Source organism: Hemicordylus capensis, chromosome 1 (genome assembly GCF_027244095.1).
Source record: "Hemicordylus capensis ecotype Gifberg chromosome 1, rHemCap1.1.pri, whole genome shotgun sequence".
Taxonomy (NCBI): Eukaryota; Metazoa; Chordata; class Lepidosauria; order Squamata; family Cordylidae; genus Hemicordylus; species Hemicordylus capensis.
In genome coordinates, this window is record NC_069657.1 from 167,488,548 (window position 1) to 167,510,837 (window position 22,290).

A 22,290-nucleotide genomic window follows, 5' to 3' on the forward strand; every position below is an offset into this window, starting at 1 on the left:
GTAGAAACCCACAGCAATAAACATACAATTTACTACTGGCCCATTTAGACAATACATCTGAGCAAGCCCTGCATATATATGATTGGGAATGTGAACAAGCATGTCCTACTCCCCCTTCGCAGTGCAGTGTTCTTGTTTTGTTTGGAGCAGTTCAGATGAACCTCGACACAATTATTAAAACCAGAACAGCATACTAGGAGTGGGATCTGCTTTTTCATGCTCCTAATCACATGTGGACAGTGCCAACTCAGATAAATCATACTAACCAGTCATGTGCCATTTATAATGTTTAACCTGATTTTTAAATATTTTCCTTGTTGATGTTCCTTTCTATGGTAAAGCAGTATTTGACCATCTGTCAAGAAACATCAATTTATTATTCCATTTTAGGAGTTAAGTGTAGGCTTTGATGAGTTTGTTTTTTCAATTAAAATGTTAATAAACCATGTTGTTTAAACAGAAACAGTATAACTATTTTTTTTATAAAAAAATCTAATTTTTTTAAAATAAGGACTTCTTAATCTATCCTGAGCACATGGTTTTAGACTGATTGAAAGCATATTTGACCCAAATAACTCTCCCTTTTCTTATCCTCCTAAAGGGTAAGATGATAGTTAAGGAGATTCTCTCACACCACAAAATCCAGTCAAATGTTTTACTCTGAACATGGTGTTATCAGTCCTATCCGTTACTACATGCTTAGCAAATTCAGATGTCACAGAACATAACTCTGCAGGGCCAAATCTACAACACAAAATCTAGCTATTCAATACCAAACTATCAAGGCAAAATCATATTTAATAAGTATTCTAAAAGACAGTGTACATATAGTACGTACTTCCTTTTAAAAATCATGTGAAGGATAACCACTGCAGGTTAGACACTTTTACAAATAATCAGGCAACAGAGACTGAAAGGCCTTACACAAACATAAAAAAATGTTGTGCCTTTATTGAAATACACCCATTTTGATAGCTGGAATATTTGGTTGTAATTAAAAATGACACTACAGAACTGCAATACTGGTCCAACAGTCTTGTCTTTACTTTTGTTTTTTTCCAAAGCAAGAAATAGAATGAAAATGCACCGAGTAATCAGAAAGCACTAGCAGGCATCAGTTAATCCAAGATACTAGCTCTTTTGTTCCCAAAGAACTTGCCAAGTTGCAGTATGTGGAACTCAAGTTTAAGATTGGTCATAATTTGAAGTTACTAGAGAGTCACATGATTAAGCTTCATGCGGGCATTACTTTTTAATTTACCTTGAGTTGGTCACTGGTATTTGTCTTTTCACATAATTACATTTCTTTCACTGATATTTTTTCTTAACGTATAAAAAAGTATGAAATATAAACAAGCTCTTGCATTGTACACATGTAGGAGTACAATTGAAGAATTATAGAGCTGACTATCTACACACCGTCAAATCCCATCAAATCTTGGATATTCCATTAATATACAAAATATCAGGGCACAGAAAGAACAAAAACCCACTTCTTTTGTTTTGTTATGCACAGGTTCAAATATGCAAATTGGAAAAAAACACACTTTGAATCATTTTGGCTTCTCACTACATTTGCATGTTGAGACACTTATTAAAATATTCCTGTTTAATTGTGTTTGGTCTTTTTCTTCTTATTATTTTCAAGTCATGATTTGTTATCTTAATACCGGCCATCCAGACAAACAAGAATTGAGAAAGACCCTCCATCTCCCTGCCTCCTTAGAATCAACTCTTCAAAAGGTCAGATTTAAGACATAACGCCAAAAACTGGGTTGTGACGACAGATGCTAGGACCAATTTCTTCATAATCTTTTTTGGTGTGGCATACTTGGTAGAACTCAGGCTGGTGGGGGAAAAAGAAAGATATTACATTGCATTACTGTATTCCCGTTTTCCAAAACAAAATAAAAAACAAAAGCCACAACTTAGCCCACACTGGAAAAGCAAATACTTTCTCGATCATAAGTACAGAACTGAAATGAGTGTATTAAAATAATGAGGCAGATGGCATGGTTGCCCATATTAAAATATTTTAAGGCAGAACATTTTAAAATATCACCATTATAAATTTTAGATTATTTCAAGATATAATATTCAAAATACAAAAGTATTTCATTAATTATTTTCCCCAAGTGTTCAGATTCTAGTTTAAGTAAGTTTGAGGAATGCTTATTTACACAAGAATTTTTAGGAAAGTACTGTACATAGAGAAAAACAAACACTTTTTTACAGTGCTGTGATTGGGCCTTGAGCATAAACTTGGAAAGTTCCCCCAAATTTTTTTGCTTTGGTCAACTTACTGTGGAAGCCAACATCGATCCTCCAAACCAGACTGCATATCTTTGCATATGGTGTGTAATAACTTGTACATCAATAGGTTTGGGCTACAATGCAAAACAAATCAGTGCAAAGCTATTAGTCTCTGCTTTGAAGGTAACATATAAAATGCCAAAATACGTTTTACTATATGTACACTAAATACATATATTTAGAAATTTTAAAAAGTACAGAATTCCAAAACGCAAACAAAACAAATTGCAATCCAAAAAGTACAAAAATTAAAATCTTTTTTCTAAAAAACGAGTATGTACTTAAAGTTATGAGGTGCTTCTACATTTTTATTCAAAGAACTACAGTTCTGGAACTGTCTCCTATGAAAGTTGATGGAGAGCATCTAGACCCTTAGCAGAGTGAGGCTTCATCCAGAGAAGCTTCCTCCATTCATGAATGCATTTTCCACTGATGGGAGTACCACTTTGCTAAAGGGCTGGATAATGCCTGCTATCTGAAAGTTTAGAACGGAGATTTGAGGGAACTAGTATGATCCAAATAATTTTTTTAAGAGGATGTTTTCCTAAGTAAGCGTGCAAAGGACTTCTTGATGGGGAGGCGGGGAGTGGATAGGAATAAACTTAAATCAGTTATTTGTAACCCAGTTCACAGTTCCCATTTGAACAAGAGCACAGTCTGACACCTCCACCAATTCATTTTATGTTTATGTTCTGCACTTTTCTTTCTCTAGAACTACTGCAATAGGTCCAATAGGTTTCCCATGGCAAAAGTAGTAGAAATCATTTTGCAATGTCGATAAAGGATCATAAAAGCTTGTTCTGCCAAAGGATATAAGAAATCCTTATACTGTCTCCATATTTTTTATGGCAGTCGCCATATTAGGTTCCAGTTATTTCTCTGTTGCATGACTCACCAGAGCAAAGTACAGAACACAGCAGTTAATGTCAAAGCAAAAGCTAGTGCCCAATGTAAATACTGATTAACAAAAAGTGATTCCAATGTGCAGAGTTGAAGTTCTATGATACAAAGGAATCTGGAATTCAATAAGCTTCATGTTCCTAGAGGTACATACATAAATGCTCCAATATATATTTCCAATATAAACCTAGTTTATTGAGAAAACTGGATTATCACTTTTGGCCATTTGTGGCCTTAAGGGAAACTGAGCCCTCTTGAGCTCCTGCACTATCTTGGATGGTATAGGCAGTGCTATGAAGTGTAGCCCTGCCCAGTGCTTTCCTCCTAAAGCTCTTAAGACAGGGCTCCATATCTCTTAAAGTGTCCTTCCTGTGCAGAGGTCAGCATAGTGGGAAATGGCTCTCACACTCAAAGTTTTGGGTTTTTGCCAAAGAAGTCACCGTTTGGAAAATAGTGAAGATCATGGCTTTAGAAGCAAAATTACAACATGTTTGTGCAAAAAACCATCCCTCAAGCAGAGACAAGCTCAAATATATGAGCTATACACCAAATTATTAATTTATATTTTTAAGCTCTTTGCTCTGACCGTAAATTAACTGCATTTGTTTCTCTTTAAAAGTCAATAGACATCTAACAAAGCAAGGGTGGGTTTTCTGTTGGTTTTTAAGTGCTTATGCATTACAGAAAACTATTTCTTATCCATGTCTAGTCTAGCACATGAGGCAACTAGACATGCTGCTCAAAAACCACCCATGAGAAGGAGCACCAATCAGTTTACCCAGTTTACACCAATCAGGGGGAAAGGCCGAGAGGCAAAAATGCTGTAGGGTCAGAGAAAGGATTAAACTAAAGGGACTTGGAAAAAGAGCTAAAAGCATGGATGGAGCGGTGGTAGAGGGAAGAGGGGTGCACAGCATTATGCAGCTGAAGGAGGGGAACTGGTGACCAATTGCCTCAAGCTAGAGTCTTCAGCGTTCAGTTGCATCCTGCCTTTATAAAGGTGGCAAGGGCGGTTTCTTCACCAACACTGCCACCAATTTCAAGACCAGGTAAGGAGAATATACCTACAATCATAAGAACGTGTCCTTCACTAGTAAAGTAAGGAATCCAGGAAGAAGAGAATAACTTTTCCCCGAAGAGAGACAAAATGCATCTGGATTTCATAATGGCATTTACTCCTGCCCCAATGAATGATGTAAACCTAGCTGTGTGAACCCACCCACCCACATACTATATCATCTAATGAAACAAACCTTCAGTCTGCCACCACTCAGTTCCTCACTGAGTTTCAGTCTAGCATCAACGGTCCTTTTCAAGTCTCGTTGTAGACGACGACCAAAGTCCCTGAACATAGTTGAGCCTCCCGAGAGGACAATATTCTGAATTGAAATTGCACAGAGTTAAATCACTGAAACAGCACTGGAATTTAGCTATCAGTTTCTGGAAAAGTGGAAAAACATGTGTAACGACTGCAAACAGTTGCGAGAGAGAAAAGGAATTGCCGGACTGTGTGCATGCTCAATCCAAGAGAGTTTCTTTAAACAATACTGATACAACGGAATTCCTGAGACTTTGATGCCTTTCTGTAACAGGGGTCATGTTAAAAACTCCCAAGCAGCAAGACCTAGATCACCAATTCCTACAACTATTTAGACAGTCAAAGTACATTCCACCAACCCAAAGGTTTAGCTCATAACAAGCTTATTAAAGTAATTTAAAATCCTAAACACTTCATGAACACTATCTGTAATTATGTGCATACAAAACAATGAAAATTCACTTCTGGCTTGCAAATGGAATATAATAGTTTTGCAGCTTATCATTCTAAAGTGATAAACAAATAATATTCTTAACAGTCCATCTTTTCTACTTTTAAAAGAAAGCTATATCAATCAGGACAGATATGCCTAGCTTAAACAAAACTATCAAAGAGTAATTTATCTTAAGTGCATGGGAAGACAGACAGAGTAGCTTCTCACTTTTACTTACCTTGTATAATGGACGTCTAACATCAATGGGGCAGTTCTGAATGACTTCATCTACTACTTCTGAAATAGGCTGTGTGAAGTCTGGATTAGCAAACTAAAAACAGAACAAGTCAGCAGAGAACTAATTAGGTTGGAAGTTATGCACACACACACACAGAGTAACAAATACTGTTAAGGCAATGCACGGCACGCTGGAGTGTACTGGAGTGGGCGTGGCCTTTTAAAGCCCCAGCAGTGCGGCAGGGGTGGTGGCAGAGACAGCAGCAAGGGCTCCTCCCACAGGCCACCTGCCTCCAAATGTCCCAACCTGGCATTTGGGAGAGAGGCGGGCCTGAGGAAGAAGCTCTCGCTATCATCTCCACCATCTGAGTGGAGCGCTCTCAGTGGCCCTGACTACAGATTGTAACTCGTGGACAATCTTTTGTCTTAGATCCCTTTGTCAGACATACTATATATGGTTTTACTGAAGACAATAACGACAAATTGATTAAAGTTTAAAATCAGAATCAGAAGATTAATTGGCCTACACTACTGCAATCTAATCACACACTTCAACATCAGCTGGCACCATATCTTAAATCAGAACACTGGTTAATCTGGGTCAGTGTGGTCTACAATGACTGGCAGAAACTCTCCAAGGTTTTAGACAAGAGTCCTTTCTTGTCCTACCTGGAGAGCCAGGGATCAAACCTGGGTCTTTTTGTAAGCAAAACATGTCCTCGACTTCTGAGCTACCCCTCTCCCCCACACTTACTAGGTAGTAAGATCTCCCTTAATACAGTGGGACTTACTTTGAAGCAAGCATAAATAGGAATGCAATGTAGACTGGTGCAGATCTTCATTACAAATTTACCTCAGGATGAAAGAAGATTTCTGGTCCTAGGAATCTTTCATAGCCAACATCAATGGTAAATTCTTTCTTTGAGATTGCATTGATTCCAGTGTACTGTTTAATCCACTTGGTACCATCAGTATCATACTTGTTAAATTCTTTTACTAAATCAGGGCAGACATAACTAAAGCGTTCCTGAAAAGTGCAGAACAGAGAGTTACAACACATAGAATAGATTTGTATACTACTATAGTTCAAATACAAGAGGAATAAGCTACTTTGAGAACAAGGACAGTTGTACAAATGAAGGTCTACAAAATTGTTGAGCTAGTACTAACCAACCAAGCACACTTAAGATAATTAGCACTCAGTGCAGATACATTTTTATGCACCATTGGGCAAAAATCCCAGAGCCCTGACAGCCTAAATTGTTTTAGCTCTCCCAAACATAAAAAACCACCCTAACACAATGGAAAATGCATGTTCAAATATACTGAAATGTTGCCATAGTAACATACTGAAAAAAATCACACACTTCAGAATTTAAGATCCATCAGTAATTTGTTCTCAGGAAAAAATGCACAAAGAACTTCAAGAACAGTAATTATGGCTTTTCATTATGCAGAACCAAGTAAGATCCTTTTTAGTACTACAATATTTTCTCCTCAGGAGAAGAAAAATTATAAGATTACAGGCTCTTTCTTTCCTTTTTGAAGTTAACATCTTGGTTTCCAGTGCGCAAGAGACAACCCAAGTCAACTGAGCTGCAATGCTAAAGCTAGTTCCAGTGACTGCATAGACTGTACATATGTAGTGTTGGCCTTGGGTCTTAGTAGCCAATGTATTTTTTCACCTCAAGACACAAATCAACAAAGTATCCATTTACTTAAATACATAATACAATTTTATATATTACCTTCACTGCTTTAGCAGTTTCCAATGATTGTTCAGGAGGGATTCCCACTTCTCGCTCTCTTAGCAACTGCTGAATGAAGTAAGTTATATCCCGTCCTGCAATTGGAATATGCTTGATACAGCTGCCAATCACATAACCTTCAGCCTGAAAGGAAAAAGTTACTCAGTTGATTTTACTTGAAAGGCCAACTGCAGCCGATATACCACACATTCAAAAACTGGCACATTCTGACCGTAGAAGTAGAAACACACTTGTAAGTATTATGAATTCCATACAGAACCACAGTGTCCTCATTCTACCTCCTTCGCACACACACACACATTCTCTCTCTCTCTCTCTCTCTCTCTCTCTCTCTCTCACACACACACACACACACACACACACTTTATTTTTCAGAACATGGAGTGGATTGTCACTGTAATTCATATGTCAGCAACATACATACAGCCAACACTTTGCTCTGATAAAATGAGTACTGAGAACTCTTCTATTTTGTTTAGGAATACTCAAACCAAAAGTGAGAGTCATTTGCCAGTATCTGCTAATAAAAGGAGCCAAACTGACAAGTATTCTGATGACACGAACTCCTTCACATTGGTCCATTGTTAAAGGTTTTCACTCTGAAACCTTATTTTAGTAAACTACGATACTTTGATTCTCAGAATTTCTTATCTTAGACCACATCTGGCACATTACAGTATATATTATATTATTTCTGTAAGTAACTGATTGTGTTAATTATTTAAAAATACTCAGAGAGCTCCTAGTCTTTACAGAAAACCACGTCTAAAAGAATAGTATTATCTGAACGACTCTACTACATTTAACTTGAATTTAGAAAAGAAACTATTCTTTATATTATGTTTTGTTTCACAGCTAGTTTACAGCCCATAATAAGAAGAGTCGAGAGTGTTGGGGGGCGGGTGTGGGTGAGTGAGAGCTGTAGTGATTCCCTGTCCCATCTCTCTCAAAAATGTGCAAGGAAACCAGTCAGGTATTCTATGAATCCACCATAATCTTGAAGACTCTTCTCCTGCAGCAAAGTGTGTAGATAGTAGGAACACAATGCATGGTAGAAAAGAAGAAAAGCAGCAAGCCATATCCCACCAGTCTGGTCTTTAATCCAGCACCAGTTTCCATTTGTCAGCCTTCAGCATATATTGGGGGGGGGAGGGAAAAGGGGGGAAGCTTCTGAATGAAACAGGAAGGCTTCTTTCTCCCATGCCTCATTATTTCAGTGTACTAATAGCAACAGCATTGATTCGGATGGTACACATTCTGATTAAGTGATACAGTTTCTAAATCTTTTCTAAAAATTGTGTGCATATTACATGTTACCTCACTCACTGGGAAATGGCTGAAAATAGCACTATCCAGGTTATACATCTTAAGGCAGCAGGTTTTAGGAATCATACACTTCCAGTTTCGTAAACCAAACCCATTATAATGTAAACTTACCACAGGAATGACATGAGTGACACCATCTCCACTGTCTATCACTGTTCCAGTCAGTGTCCGCTCTCCAACTTGTCTTGATGTCCAAGATGCAGCTAAGGCAAGGACGGCCTTATCAAGGAAACAATTTGAGCTTTAATGTCTTATCTCAACCATGAAAGACTGTCTATCAGGGAACATTGACACAGAGAAAACTTCAACAAAATCACATGCAGAGGAAATTAAATTAAACCAAAACAAATGCAAGAGTTGGAGGTAAAAATATGAAAAAGGTATTCAGCAGGCTGCACTGTCCATTTTTCATAGCTGTAGCAGCACAGAAACAAACTTTGGAAGGTTGTTAGATTCTGAACTCTGGCATTGGGATAATCTCAGTGTATAAGAGCTACGAATACTGATTGTCCTTCTGAAGCCATATTAATTTCAAACTGGCTGAAAATTTAGAGCTCCTTATGTTACCCAGGAACAAGAACCTCAGAGCACTCCAGCTTCCTGTTTCCTAGAGTAGCCATCACACAATTAGTGTAAAAGAACCTATAACTAAGAATTCATATCACAATCCAACAGATCTGCTGGGATGTGATATGAATCCTATAGTAGCCAACCAGATGCCTCCAAGAACACCCCTCAAGCAGCGCATGTGGACATTATGCCTCCCTGCTGTAATCTCCAGCAAAATTCACTGATATATTGCCATCTTAAGATGGAAGTTACATATAATCAAGGCCCCTGAACATTGATAGACTAAACGTATCTAATCTGCTTTTAAAGCTACCATAGCCAATGTCCATCACCAGATCTTAGGGCAGCAACTTCCATGAATCCTGCAGTGAGTGAAGTGCTTCATGTGCCCTGAATATACCACATTCAATGACCTAGAGTTCTAATATATATGAGAATGCCAATGTCTTGACATCATGCACACCACCTCTACTATATCCCTCTAAAAACATTAGCTGTTCCTTACCTAAGTGGTATGGGAATCATTGCAGCATGGGTCCCTTCTGCATCACAAAAGCTCTTGTCAGAAGCCCTGTACAAGAAGCATGTACAAGAAGCTCCCACAATGGTAATACCACAGTGGTAATGCCCTAGAATCGTCCCATGTGGCCTGTCCTATTACTAACTAAACTGTGATCAGACCGAGCCATAGTTCTTCTATGTCCTCTATAGCAAATTTGTATCTCTCTCATTTGTTGGAATTTTGGTTTTAGTTTGATCTGACTCTAAAGCAGCCTTTTTTCTTTTAAGGGAAACCTGGGTAAAGCACTATTTTAAGACACAAAGCAGAAGAAATACAGCTACAAAGTACGCAACTTGCTTTTTCCTACTCCCTAAATACTTAAGGAGTTAAGGCACTTTGTGATGCAACAATGATGGCTGTAACTAGATGTGATGATAGTGTTTCATATTTAATATGATTCAAATCTACTATGGTAATAAAAAAAATGAATGTTTGAAGTTGAAATCCTACAGATTTAAAACTCTTCTTTTACTTTCCTTTCGTAAGCACATTAATAACAAATTCCATGACAGATATTTCATTTGTTGAACTTTCCTATAAGCATAACCTACGTAAAATGACTTTGCCCGGTCAACGATGGGCTGCATCTCCTAGTTTCCTATAAAGCAGGAACAAGGACAGAGTTGATCCAACACATGCATAGGCTAGCAAGGAGCAGAATCTTTTCCTCGCTTATATTTTTGCTATCCCAAGAGTTTGTTTTTGATGTTTTTTCCCATAAGCTTTTGTCCAAGCAGGTTAATTTCTAATCATGAAGCCCCATGGGAGGTGAGGGTTAACCGCCACACACAGTCAAGACATTTCAGGAGACGTTCATATGTGGTAAGTTAGATTCATCCATTCCTTCCTGTATTTCATCCCCCTTCTCCACCCCATCCCACTTGCTTTAAAGAGACTGTCAGAAGATACAGTTCTATACATGTCTGTGCCACTGTCAGGTCTAGTTCAGTCCCCTTGTTGATTGTTAGGCTATTACCAGATTATATCAGTAGCCGGTTTTCCTCATTTGAATTAGATACCATGTGAAAAGCTTCAATGCCCATCTAAACTTCTTCAAAGCCACCTGTACGTTTGCACATTCTCTTAAGATTTAAATCACTGTTCCATTTTAAAATTAGACATCCTCTCACCTGAACAGCAATGTACAGCCCAGGAACATTGAAGGACTCAAACATAATTTCAGCAGTATATTCCCTGTTTTCTGGGGTATTCAGAGGAGGTTCAGTCTGTAAAACGGAAGGATCTGGTCAGCTCACTTGGATGGGGTGTGTGTGTGTGTGTGCACGCGCACACACACACGTGCAATATATATGTGCCATGTAGAGATTTCTATACTAGGCGGTTTATAAATTTAGTCAATCAACCAATCAATAGGAGTGTGTGTGTATTTTCACTCACACACACGTTATTTGCTGCTATACACAGTAAGAAATTATTTAATTTTACCTAGATACCTTATATCCTGTAATACAGAAAGAAGTTATTTTAGAAAAATATTGTAAAACCTTCTCTCTCTCAGGATGATCTGAACAGAACTTTATTTTATTGTTAAATTTCTATACCGCCTTTCATTAAAAGTCTCAAAGCGGTTCACACAAAAGTTAAGACTATAAAAATAACACAATTAAAATATTAAGGTAGACTATAAAAATATAGAAAGATTTAAAAACAAGCACAATATAACCATAAAAGATACAAAGCAGGAGCAATAGAAACAATCATATAAAAGCCTGGGTAAAAAGCCAAGATTTCACACACTTTCTAAAAACTCTGATGGAAATTGAAGAGCAGATGGCCCCAGGAGAGCATTCCAGAGTCGGCTGTGGGGGGAAAACTGAGAAGGCCCTGTCCCATGTGCATGACAGCCGAGCCTCCCTCATTGTTGACACTCAAAGCAGACCCCCCCCCCCGCCCCCGCCGATGGCCTTGTCAAGCGGGCAGCAACTTTTGTCTTTAAACGTCAAAACCAGCACCTTGAATCGGACCCGGAAACAAACTTGAGACCCTTGTGCATCTTAGGTACACTGTGCACTTCCCCTACTTCTCCCTATGGAAAAAAGTGTGTAAAATATATAATGTATACTTGCTTGAACATTCCCTGCATCGTTTGCTCAAAGACAACCAGGATGAGTAATTACCAGTATAAAGTAACAATGTGTATAAGCAGTAAAGTACCAGTGATGCTGGGAATGGCCTAGACAAGGCCAGACAATGGGAGAAAAATATATGTATTTTGTGCTTACAAACAGGACAAAATGCCCCATTTAAACAATCCATATTAAGTCAAGGTAATTCATTCAGCAGAAGCAATGCTTTAGTGTTCAAAATGTTTAAGTCGGGATATAAATGTAAAATAATAATAATAATAATAATAATCCCCCAGTGAGGCACTACCTTGGCGTGGTTGTGGGGCTTGCGTGCTCTGAGGAAGGTGAGAGCTATGCCAGAGATCCAACCATACTGGACAGGTCTCACCAGAGGAGCCAGACAAAGAGTGCCTCTCCCATCAACAATATGGTGATACTTTAATAAATCTATACTGGATCGGTCGTCGACCGAGTCAACAAGGACCGCGCCAGGTGCTGGAGTCCCTGGACATCTGGTGGCAAGTGGGCAACAGGACTCAGGATCTTCAGTTGAGCAACCAGGGCTGAAGACAGCAAAGTTACTGGAAGAAACGTCGCTTAACCAAAAAAAAAATATGAAAAATGCCAACAAGGAAATAATGATCTGCTATTACAAGTCTAGTCCAACTAGAAGAGGTTATTTAAAAAGAATGTACCAAATCTGGAAAGAGAAGCATCCAGATAGAGAAATAACAGAACAAAGACTAGCAGACCAGAGAAGATTCATAATGAGAAATAAAGTATTCACAGGAGTTGAGCTGGAAGAACTGCAAAGAGCAACACAGGCTCAAGACATGGAAGAAGAATTACCACCAACTGAAGAAGTTGCTCAGGCGCAGGTGGAGGAGGTGTTGGAAATAGAGGATGCCACTGTTGCTGAACTGTTTCAAAATTAAAACCAGGCAACCTCCCCCCCTTTGCCTTCAACTCAAAAACCCAAATGCCGTTTAACAGAAAAGCAACAAGAACTAAAGCGAAAAATAACTGAGCACATGAACCAAACAACCACCAGGGTTCGACTTCCAGCTCTAAAAACAGTTTCCAAAATATAACTTGCTCAGGCATTAAAAGATGTCAGTGCTGCACTTGCAGAAATAACAACCAATAATTTGCAAGAAACAAACCAACTAATCTACAGTGCAGCAACAACAACAACACAAGAGCTCGGATATAAGATCAATGGACCTGTAAAAAAAGAAAGTAGTACATCACCTAAATGGAAGGTTAAATTAGAAAATAAAATTGCCAGGCTTAGATCAGATGCTAGTAAATTGAAAGATATGAAAGACAAGAAGCTGAAGAATGAAAACACCAAACAGTATCAAACATCAGGAGAGTTAGAAAAATCCTCAAGTCCAAACTCAATGGCGGGAACACCATACAAGCCATAAACACCTGGGCTATACCTGTTATCAGATACACTGCAGGAATAATAGACTGGACCCAGGCAGAGCTAGAGACGCTAGATTGTAAGACCAGGAAAATCATGACCATCAATCATGCTCTGCACCCCCACAGTGATGTCGATAGGCTAGACCTCCCTCGCAGCTCAGGTGGAAGAGGAATGTTGCAAGTCCATCAAACAGTAGAGGAGGAGAAAAGAGGCCTTGAAGAATATATCAAGGACAGGGAAGAAGATGCACTTCAAATGGTCAATAACGCGAAACTATTCAACACCAATGAAAGAAAGCAGGCCTACAAGAAAGAACAAGTCAAGAACCGAGCAGAAAAATGGACAAATAAGCCAGTGCATGGTCAATATTTGCGCAATATAAGTGGAAAATCAGACATCACCAAGACCTGGCAATGGCTTAAGAATGGCAACTTGAAGAAAGAAACAGAGGGTTTAATACTGGCTGCACAAGAACAGGCACTAAGAACAAATGCAATAAGAGCAAAAGTCGAAAAATCAATAACAAACAGCAAGTGCCGCCTTTGTAAAGAAGCAGATGAAACAGTGGACCATCTGATCAGCTGTTGTAAGAAGATCGCACAGACTGACTACATACAAAGGCAAAACAAAGTAGCAGGGATGATACACTGGAACATCTGCAAAAAATACAAGCTACCTGTAGCCAAACATTGGTGGGACCATAACATTGAAAAAGTTGAAGAAAATGAAGATGTAAAAATATTATGGGACTTCCGACTACAAACAGACAAACATCTGCCACACAATACACCAGATATAACTGTAGTAGAGAAGAAAGAAAAACAAGTCAAAATAATCAACATAGCAATACCTGGGGATAGCAGAATAGAAGAAAAAGAAATAGAAAAAAATCACCAAATACAAAGATCTACAAATTGAAATTGAAAGGCTGTGGCAGAAAAAGACCAAAATAATCCCAGTGGTAATTGGCGCCCTGGGTGCAGTTCCAAAAGACCTTGAAGAGCACCTCAACACCATAGGGGCCACAGAAATCACCATCAGCCAATTACAAAAAGCAGCTTTACTGGGAACAGCCTATATTCTGCGACGATATCTATAACAATTGACAATAAAATTCAGCCATCCCAGGTCCTTGGGAAGGACTCAATGTCTGGATAAAACAAACCAGTCAATAACACCTGTCTGACTGTGTAAACAAGAAATAATAATAATAATAATAATAATAATAATAATAATAATAATAATAATAATAATAATAATAAATGTACAATCTTGTTATATTCAAAAATATTTCCTATCATTATTATTTATTATTATTATTTTTACATTTATATCCCGCTCTTCCTCCAAGGAGCCCAGAGCGTACTACATACAAGGAGTACTACATACTTGAGTTTCTCTTTCACAACAACCCTGTGAAGTAGGCTAGGCTGAGAGAGAAGTGACTGGCCCAGAGTCACCCAGCTAGTTTCATGGCTGAATGAGAATTTGAACTCGGGTCTCCCCGGTCCTAGTCCAGCACTCTAACCACTATACCACACTGGTTCTCTTATGATCATCAGAAAAATTATTTGGAAGCAACACAGGTTGGTGAGTGTTATTCTCTGTATCTTTTCCCTCACGACTGCATACATGTAGTTCCCATCCTGGCACTTGGACCAGCTTAGCTTCATGTGCCTTTGGACCAGTAGCCCCTCTAATTTTTTTCACATCTGTGCGGAATGAGTTTTGTTTTGGGCGGCAGTATCAAAGCATTGTGGGTGCACATGCAGTCAAAGTGGGGACTTCCTAATTCAACCTGAGCGGGATCTAAAATTAACTGAGCAGACATCAGAAAACTTGTGAGCGCACACACATGCACACGCCTTAGAGGGAACAATGCCTTGGACCATCACCCTGACCACTGGAAGTTTTCTCTGCTCCCCTCTGGCTTCTGACAAGACCATACATTTTTAAGAGTCATAGAAACATTTTAAGAGAATGTATAAGTACAAAATTAAAGATTTTAATACTTATCTGCAAGGCTAGATTTTTCAAAAGAGAGTAAAATATGCACAGTTATGCTATAAAGCTCCTGGACCTCACACTATACAATAGTGACTGGCCAACACTGCTAGACACCAACATTTTATGATGATTGAGAATTCAGGTATTTGAAAACCTCATTTATCCTTCACGGCTTATCAAAATCCACTTACAAACTTTATATTTTCAAATGAGTACATGAAAAAAAGGCTGAGAACAGTCACCTAGATAAACCTGGAATAATATGTGCTGTTCCACTACTGTACACTACAAATAGAGAATACTGAACCACCTCCTTAAACAAACATTCTTAACTTCTTAAACTGTAGTAGCTACATAGAGTTAAGTACTGAATATTTACATTTGAAACAATCAAGTGGTGTAGCTTAAAAAAAAATCTGTACGTTATTCTCTTTTCAGAATCCTAATAGGAGAATGATCTTAACAGGACTTTTAAAATCAATGGGGGGAAAGCATACATTGAGTGGTAGAAGTTTTTTAAAAATGTCTTTAAACTACTCTCCTCTTATATAGGTTTATATTTACAGAAGTCAGCTGCCCTGGAAATATGCAGGAGGAATTTCACATGGCCAAGCTGACATGGAGCAACAAAAAGGTCCAGTAAAGAGATTGCTTCAGCACTGAAAAAACCTACACTTAGTGTTCTATTGCCAATCCACTCTGGGAGCCTCAGAGGCTATTACTAGCTAGTAGTCTAACCTAAAGAAAGTAAATTGCTTCAGCACAGGGCAACTGGCCACTCTGCTCCACTTCTCCTACACCAAAGCTTGAGAATGAATGCATCAATCAATTAGTCACAAATGCCTGAGATAGCAATGACTACTGCCTTGTTCTAAAAAAGCAGTCAGTATGCTTAAGATTGTACCGTTTCACCTCAAACTAAAGATGGAGGCTTACTGATTAAATCTCTCATGCCACCCACAAAATCCCTACAGATAAAACAGACTGTGTCAGGGAAAGGGTTCTAGTGTAGCCACTCCCAACAGGATAACTTTCTGTGGCCTGTAGAGGGGGAAGATAAATGCAAGGCAGCAGCTGGATTCAGACATAATGCAAAACGTAATTTGTGCTAAACCATTAAAAGAACCTAAGCCATGGTTTGAGCCTTCAGAGGCAAAACCATGTTCTTGTGTTTCCCAAATCTCAAGACATAGCTTCTAAAGCTCACAAATTCACCTACTGTACTGACAAAGTGCAGCAATCTCTGAGGCAGAGCAATAGTTCTAGCTTTGGTTTATAAATGGCTTATGAAGTTATGCATTATGCCTGAACCCAGTCAGATCCAGTCACCCCAAACTCAGAAGCTCTAAAGAGTTTTAACACTCAAAAAGAACTGCTATGATGCAGGACTTCAAGCTACTACCATGTGTAACCTCACAAGTTAAACATTTATTCTACTTTGTGTTTAGAGAGAGTGCCCTGAACCTACAATACTTTAGCAACAGAAAATTTATACTCACCAATAGAAAATAATGATCTTCAGGTTCTGCCCTTAAATACTTAAAGATAACTTGTTCCATAAACCTCTCCATCAAGTCCCAGTCTTCCACTATACCATGACGTATGGGCCACTGTTCAAAATGTCAATTATTTTTTTAAAGATATTTATTACTGCATTAGAGGTGTTTCAACTCAGCTGTTCATTTAGCATGAACAGCAAGAAAATACTGCCACATTTTTGTGCTCTCCTCCCCAATATATGAACTTTTCATATATAGTTGGCAGGTGCCGATTCAAATTTGTCAAAGTATTATACATTTATTCTTAAACTTTACAGTGAAGTACATAAGTAGTTCACATGTTTAATCCAGGCAGCAGCTTAGGTTCTTTTGTAATAAAAAACCCCCACATTTCTATTTGTTTCAAAACATCCTAGATAAATCAATAAGGATGCTCCACATCCCAGTTATTTCCTGCACAACTGTATTAATCCACTGGCTTATCAACTTAAGATGATCATAATTAGCCTGTTGGATCACATCAGGGACTAGTCTAGCAATTCAACCATAGCCATTTGGAACCCTGTTACAAGCAGGGTATGAGGGCAAAGCTTCGCCACTTTAATACTATATTGAAAATTTATTTCGAGTAGGCAGCCACTGACATAGTGGTATGCAGAAGAACTTTTGTTCTATTGTAAAGCAAATACTGCACTTTTACAAGATAGGAGGATTTGCACTAAACGTGGAGCGTTGGGATGTGCACACAAGAAGTTTTGCGTTCTGCTAAAAGCTTGGAAAGGAATGCAAATCCCTGGAACATTTCATCAGAACTGAGCAAGCCAGTTGTTCCAACTGAACAAACTTGCAATGTTTCAAGTGGTCCAGGCACCATTTTGGCGGGCTGTTTTCCCCTTGTTTCCTGCTTTTGGAACTGGCTTCTGATTGGCTTGCAATCTCCTTGCTTCTTGGTTGGCTTGTCATACAAATCAAGTTGTATGTTAACAAACCAACTGAGAAGCAAGGAGACTGCAAGGCAATCAGAAGCCAGTTCCAAAAGCATGAAACAAGGGGAAGGCAGTCCACCAAAATACTGCTTGGAATGCTCCAACTTAGAATGGGGTCATTCCGTTCCGAGCTCAGAACAGGTCCTTCATATGAAGGGCATGCTGTTTCTTCAGAACAGAACATTCGAGCACTCAGAACATTCAAATCGGCCCATTTCAAGTCGCAACATTCCAAGCTCAGAAAGTTCTGCACATCCCTATTACAGTGTATTAAGGAGACAAAAATGTTAGCAGCAAATCTTACACTGCTCACATCAGATCTACACTATTTTACTGGCTTTGAAGAGTTTGCATTGTACTATAAAAATGACCCTTGGCATTAATGTCATCTGCTCTTAAAAAAAAGCCTAAGAAATTGAGAAGTGACCATAACCACCTCAGCACATGCTCTTATTTATACCACTATTTAGAAACATCAACTGTGATGCAGTGGCTAAAATACTGGGTTTGAATGTGGAAATCCAAAGTTCAGATCCCTGCTCAGCTTTGAAAACTGCATCACCTATATGTTGCTCTGAGGTCTCTGATGGACAAGCAGTTAGAAAAACAAAAACTTGAACGATCAAGCCACCAACTTGTTTATAGCAAATTCAATCACTTTCTATAGTTTATTCATTCTGCTCACTAAGAGGAGCCTGTGAGCTGAAACTGGCATATATTATGGACCTTCTTATAAGTACAGTGTTGTCTGTTATCATATGGGACAGACTCTTCAATGAGAAGTACAAGTCTACTACATACAATGTTTAGAGGCATCATATTCAGCTTTAAATACCTTTGTTGCATATGTTGGTTTTTCTATTGCTTCATCTCCAATGAAGAAGTCTAGATCATCCACACCTTTCATAACCCTTCGTTGTGCTTGATCGCCAACTTTGGCAGATTCCTTAATAGCAATACCTTTAAAGGTGGAGTGGGGGAAGATAATAGAATTTGTCAAATTATAAATTTTCAGAGATATTTAATTTACGTTGCAAGACCTTCCAACATTGGAGTAGCTTAATATTCCTGTATTTAGTAAGCACATAATTCAACTTTTTATTTCAGATGCATTTTAAGTGATAATACAGGATTAATTTCAAATGTTAATTTTATCTCCTGAAATAGTTTGTGCAGCATGACAACTAGAACTGAAAGGATGCGAAGACAATAGCAACCAAAATAAAGCTTAAGCTAAAATAGATACTTTAACAGTAGAAGATTCATCTCTGGTGTCACCAATATATATCATTTTCACATCCAACTACCGTGGATGCACCTGTACCTTTAATGTGCTCAAGTACATACACCTTCCTATGCAAGTCCTATGCAAGTCCAACATGAAGCCACACCATTAAAAAAACGCATTTATGTGTGTGTGGCATGGATTAAAAGGAAACATATTTTGGTGTATTACAGATCAATATGAATCCAACTAGCCCTTCCTACATGTGCACTACATGAGACACAGTAAAAACACCAGATCTACAGAACATATTGGGTTGTATTTATTTTAATCATTCATTACTTCGCTCAATCCTAGGATTCCTGTGCAACTCAAACTCCCAGCTAATTGAGAAAAGCGGCACTTCTAAAGTGATATTATCTTACATTTAACATACTATATTTTCTACTGGATGTGAGATACCAGCAACATGTCTTCTCCCCCCACCTTCCCATCCCCTCCCAGATTGAAGGAACCATTTTTTCATTTCTTTGTTTGTTAATGTTTTGTTCAAAAGTTGTATATAAACTACCAACAAAACCAAACAAACCCGCATAATATATGATCCAAGGTATCTGAGCCTCTCCCTGGTGTCCCAGGTTAAGGCGGTGGCCAGAGGTGCCTTTTATCAGCTTCAGCTGATATGCCAGCTACATCCATTTCTTGAGATACATGACCTCAGATCAGTGGTACATATGCTGGTAACCTCCAGACTGGACTTCTGCAATGCGCTCTATGTGGGGCTGCCTTTATACGTGGTCCAAAAACTACAGCTGGTTCAGAATGCGGCAGCTAGGTTGGTCTCCGGGTCATCTAGGAGAGACCATATTACTCCTGTATTGACAGAGCTACATTGGCTGCCAATAAGCTTCTGGGCAAAATACAAGGTGCTGGTCATAACCTATAAAGCCCTAAACAGCTTGGGCCCTGGCTATTTAAGAGAACGTCTTCTTCATCATGAATCCCACCACCTATTGCTATCATCAGGAGATGTCCGTCTCCAGTTGCCACCGGCTTGTCTGGTGGCTACTCAGGGACGGGCCTTCTTCATTGCTGCCCCGAGGCTTTGGAACACACTTCCTGTTGAAATAAGAGCCTCCTCATCTCTAACAATTTTTTTAAAAATCTTTAAAGACTCATTTGTTCACCCAGGCTTTTAATTAAATACCACTGTAATAGTTTTAACATTGTTTTAAAATATTGTTTTAAGGTTTTAAATTGTTGTAATGTTTTAACTTTTTGTTGTCATTTATTTTAACCAATGTTTTGATTTCTTTGTTATCATTTATCTGTTAACTTTTCAGTTTTGGTTGTAAACTGCTCAGAGATGTAAATTTTGGGTGCTATAAATAAATAAATATGATAAATAGATAGATTGATAGTTAGATAGCATCCCAGCTTTAGAATACTTTTTCCAGGTGCTTTTTCCATTTGATGTTGAGTCTGACATCTTTTTGGTGCCATATGGAAGTATTTTTATTTTACCAATCAGTTTGCTATTTGAGCTCTGCTGTTCTTGTTTTTAATAGTCATCTTAGGTCATTTATTGGCCTGGTGTGTGTGTGTGTGTGCTCTACTTTAGTTACTGTCCTTATCCCCAATCAATGTAAAATATAACGTAGGATACAAAAGTGAAGACACTTATCCACAAGGGAAGTGATATGTAAATATCAAGTGCTGCAGCTATATAAGCCAAACACGAACCTTCTGCTCCACAAATGCAACCTCATCACATTTATGTGACTCTATTCCTATACAGTAAGCTATTGGAATCTTACCAGATTCCCACAGCTTCCCTTTTCTTATTTATTGACCTCTTTTTTGTACCACACCCTCCCTCTTCCACTATAAATATCTTAAAAATCAATTTCTCCTTATGCAGTAAGAATGCTATGAACAGAAAACCAAAGTATCACTAATGGCTTCTATTGTTTTTACTTACTTTTATGCCAGACATTTCTAGCACAGCTATTAAAACAACATATTGAGGTGTGAGGGAGCAACTCAAACAGGCTTAACTGCATGAAAGATGCAGCAGGATGATAATCTGAAGTAGTAAAAAAATGAAGTGGTACAATGGCCAGACTATGGCGTTCGCACATGGAAAACAAGTTCATCACTGCTTAATGACAAAGAATTTTTTATTAAGCAGTGCTCTTGTGTGTCCTTGACAGGTCTTGCTCCATAGTTTTTTTAGGGTATCCCTAAACTATAGTTTAGGGTATCCATGGAGTTGCTGCAAGAACTGCAATTCTAAACACTGTATTCTCCATCTCTTAAGTCCAAGGTCAAACAATTTAAAAGCCCACATCACTAAAGCAACACAATAACCCATACTGACTGAATCAAACTTATTAGAGCTGACCAAGTGTGCATATCAGACATTAGTATATTTGCCAATTCTGAGCATAAAAGTAGAAAACATTCGTCAAGCTGGCATACTGGCTATGAAACTTTGTTGCTGAATTTTACTTCTATTTTGAGCAATGTTAGAGAATAAAAGAAGAAAAACCACCACCACCGTAGAAAAGGAGTACATTCTGGTTGAATATTAAATTAATAAGATGGCAGTCTTAATTATCTTTTACAATCTATGCTAGCCTACATGTATTGCCAGATGTATTTGCAACTGCCAAAGTAGTCAGTTCAGAAGACAAATTAATAGATGGAATTTCAAGCCCATATCAAGCTGTCATGAATGAAGGAAAAATTTAACATATGGCGAAGAGTTTTCTTGGTATTAGCAGCAAAAGCAGCTAGATTTCTGAAAGCTCTTCAGACCACAGCAATAGCTTCAACTTTTTTTTTATTTTTACAGCCCACTTGGAGAAAAATGCAGAGTCATAATACAAGTGAGAGATTTATGCAAAACTATATACAGTGCAGATAATACTGTCAAATCTCCCAATCCTGACACTGTTTGAAAGAAAGCTGTGGAAAAAGAACAAGTTCCCTCCGTCTTTCACTGACAGACCAAGCCATGGTTAGTGTTAACTTCTATAAGCATTTCCATGACCATGGAAGCTCAATAGTTTAATCTGTTGGGTGCTCTTGATACCCTAACAACAGGAGGACCTCTGTATTTGCAGGGGTTCCACTTTGAGCTACTGTTATGAATACCAAAGCCACAAATACCAAAGCATTACTTGAATGGGATTGGGGGTGTTTTGGTTCCGAAGGGCACAGAAAATTGCAGAAAACAGGCAAGAACACGAAATAACCGAAATAAATAAGGTTTATTTCCTTATTTATTTCCTGCTCCACGTGTCCCCAGCAGTCCAGAAATGCCCCCCACAAACACCAAGAGACTTAAATCTACCATTTCTTAAAGAGAACAAATTGGGGTTTGTTTTTTGTTTTTTTTAAATTAAGGAACCACAAAATGGCTCCTAAACACAAAATGGCAGCTGGAAATGACCTCCGAGTTCATTTCCGGCCACTCCCAATCCATGGATAGGCGGATTTAACAGCTTTTTAGTCTCCCCTCGCCCCACACACATATTGCTTGCTTGCTTGCTTGATTTCTATATTGCCCTTCCAAAAATGGCTCAGGGCAGTTTACACAGAGGAATAATAAATAAATAAAA

At 38.4% G+C, this 22,290-nt stretch overlaps 1 protein-coding gene across 1 annotated transcript in view; it reads right to left on the reverse strand.

Annotated features, from left to right (window-relative positions):
* Window positions 1-916: 916 nt before the first annotated feature.
* The window catches only part of ACTR3 (actin related protein 3), a 46,560-nt gene continuing 25,186 nt past the window's right edge, over window positions 917-22,290 (reverse strand). The window contains exons 3-12 of the mRNA XM_053283992.1: window positions 18,275-18,399; window positions 16,454-16,564; window positions 10,559-10,654; window positions 8,408-8,515; window positions 6,950-7,093; window positions 6,055-6,228; window positions 5,203-5,295; window positions 4,467-4,592; window positions 2,304-2,387; window positions 917-1,846 (exon numbers count right to left, since the gene is read on the reverse strand). Of these exons, the coding sequence (XP_053139967.1) occupies window positions 1,751-1,846; window positions 2,304-2,387; window positions 4,467-4,592; window positions 5,203-5,295; window positions 6,055-6,228; window positions 6,950-7,093; window positions 8,408-8,515; window positions 10,559-10,654; window positions 16,454-16,564; window positions 18,275-18,399 (1,157 nt within the window). The 3' untranslated portion in view covers window positions 917-1,750. The remainder of the gene's footprint in view (window positions 1,847-2,303; window positions 2,388-4,466; window positions 4,593-5,202; window positions 5,296-6,054; window positions 6,229-6,949; window positions 7,094-8,407; window positions 8,516-10,558; window positions 10,655-16,453; window positions 16,565-18,274; window positions 18,400-22,290) is intronic.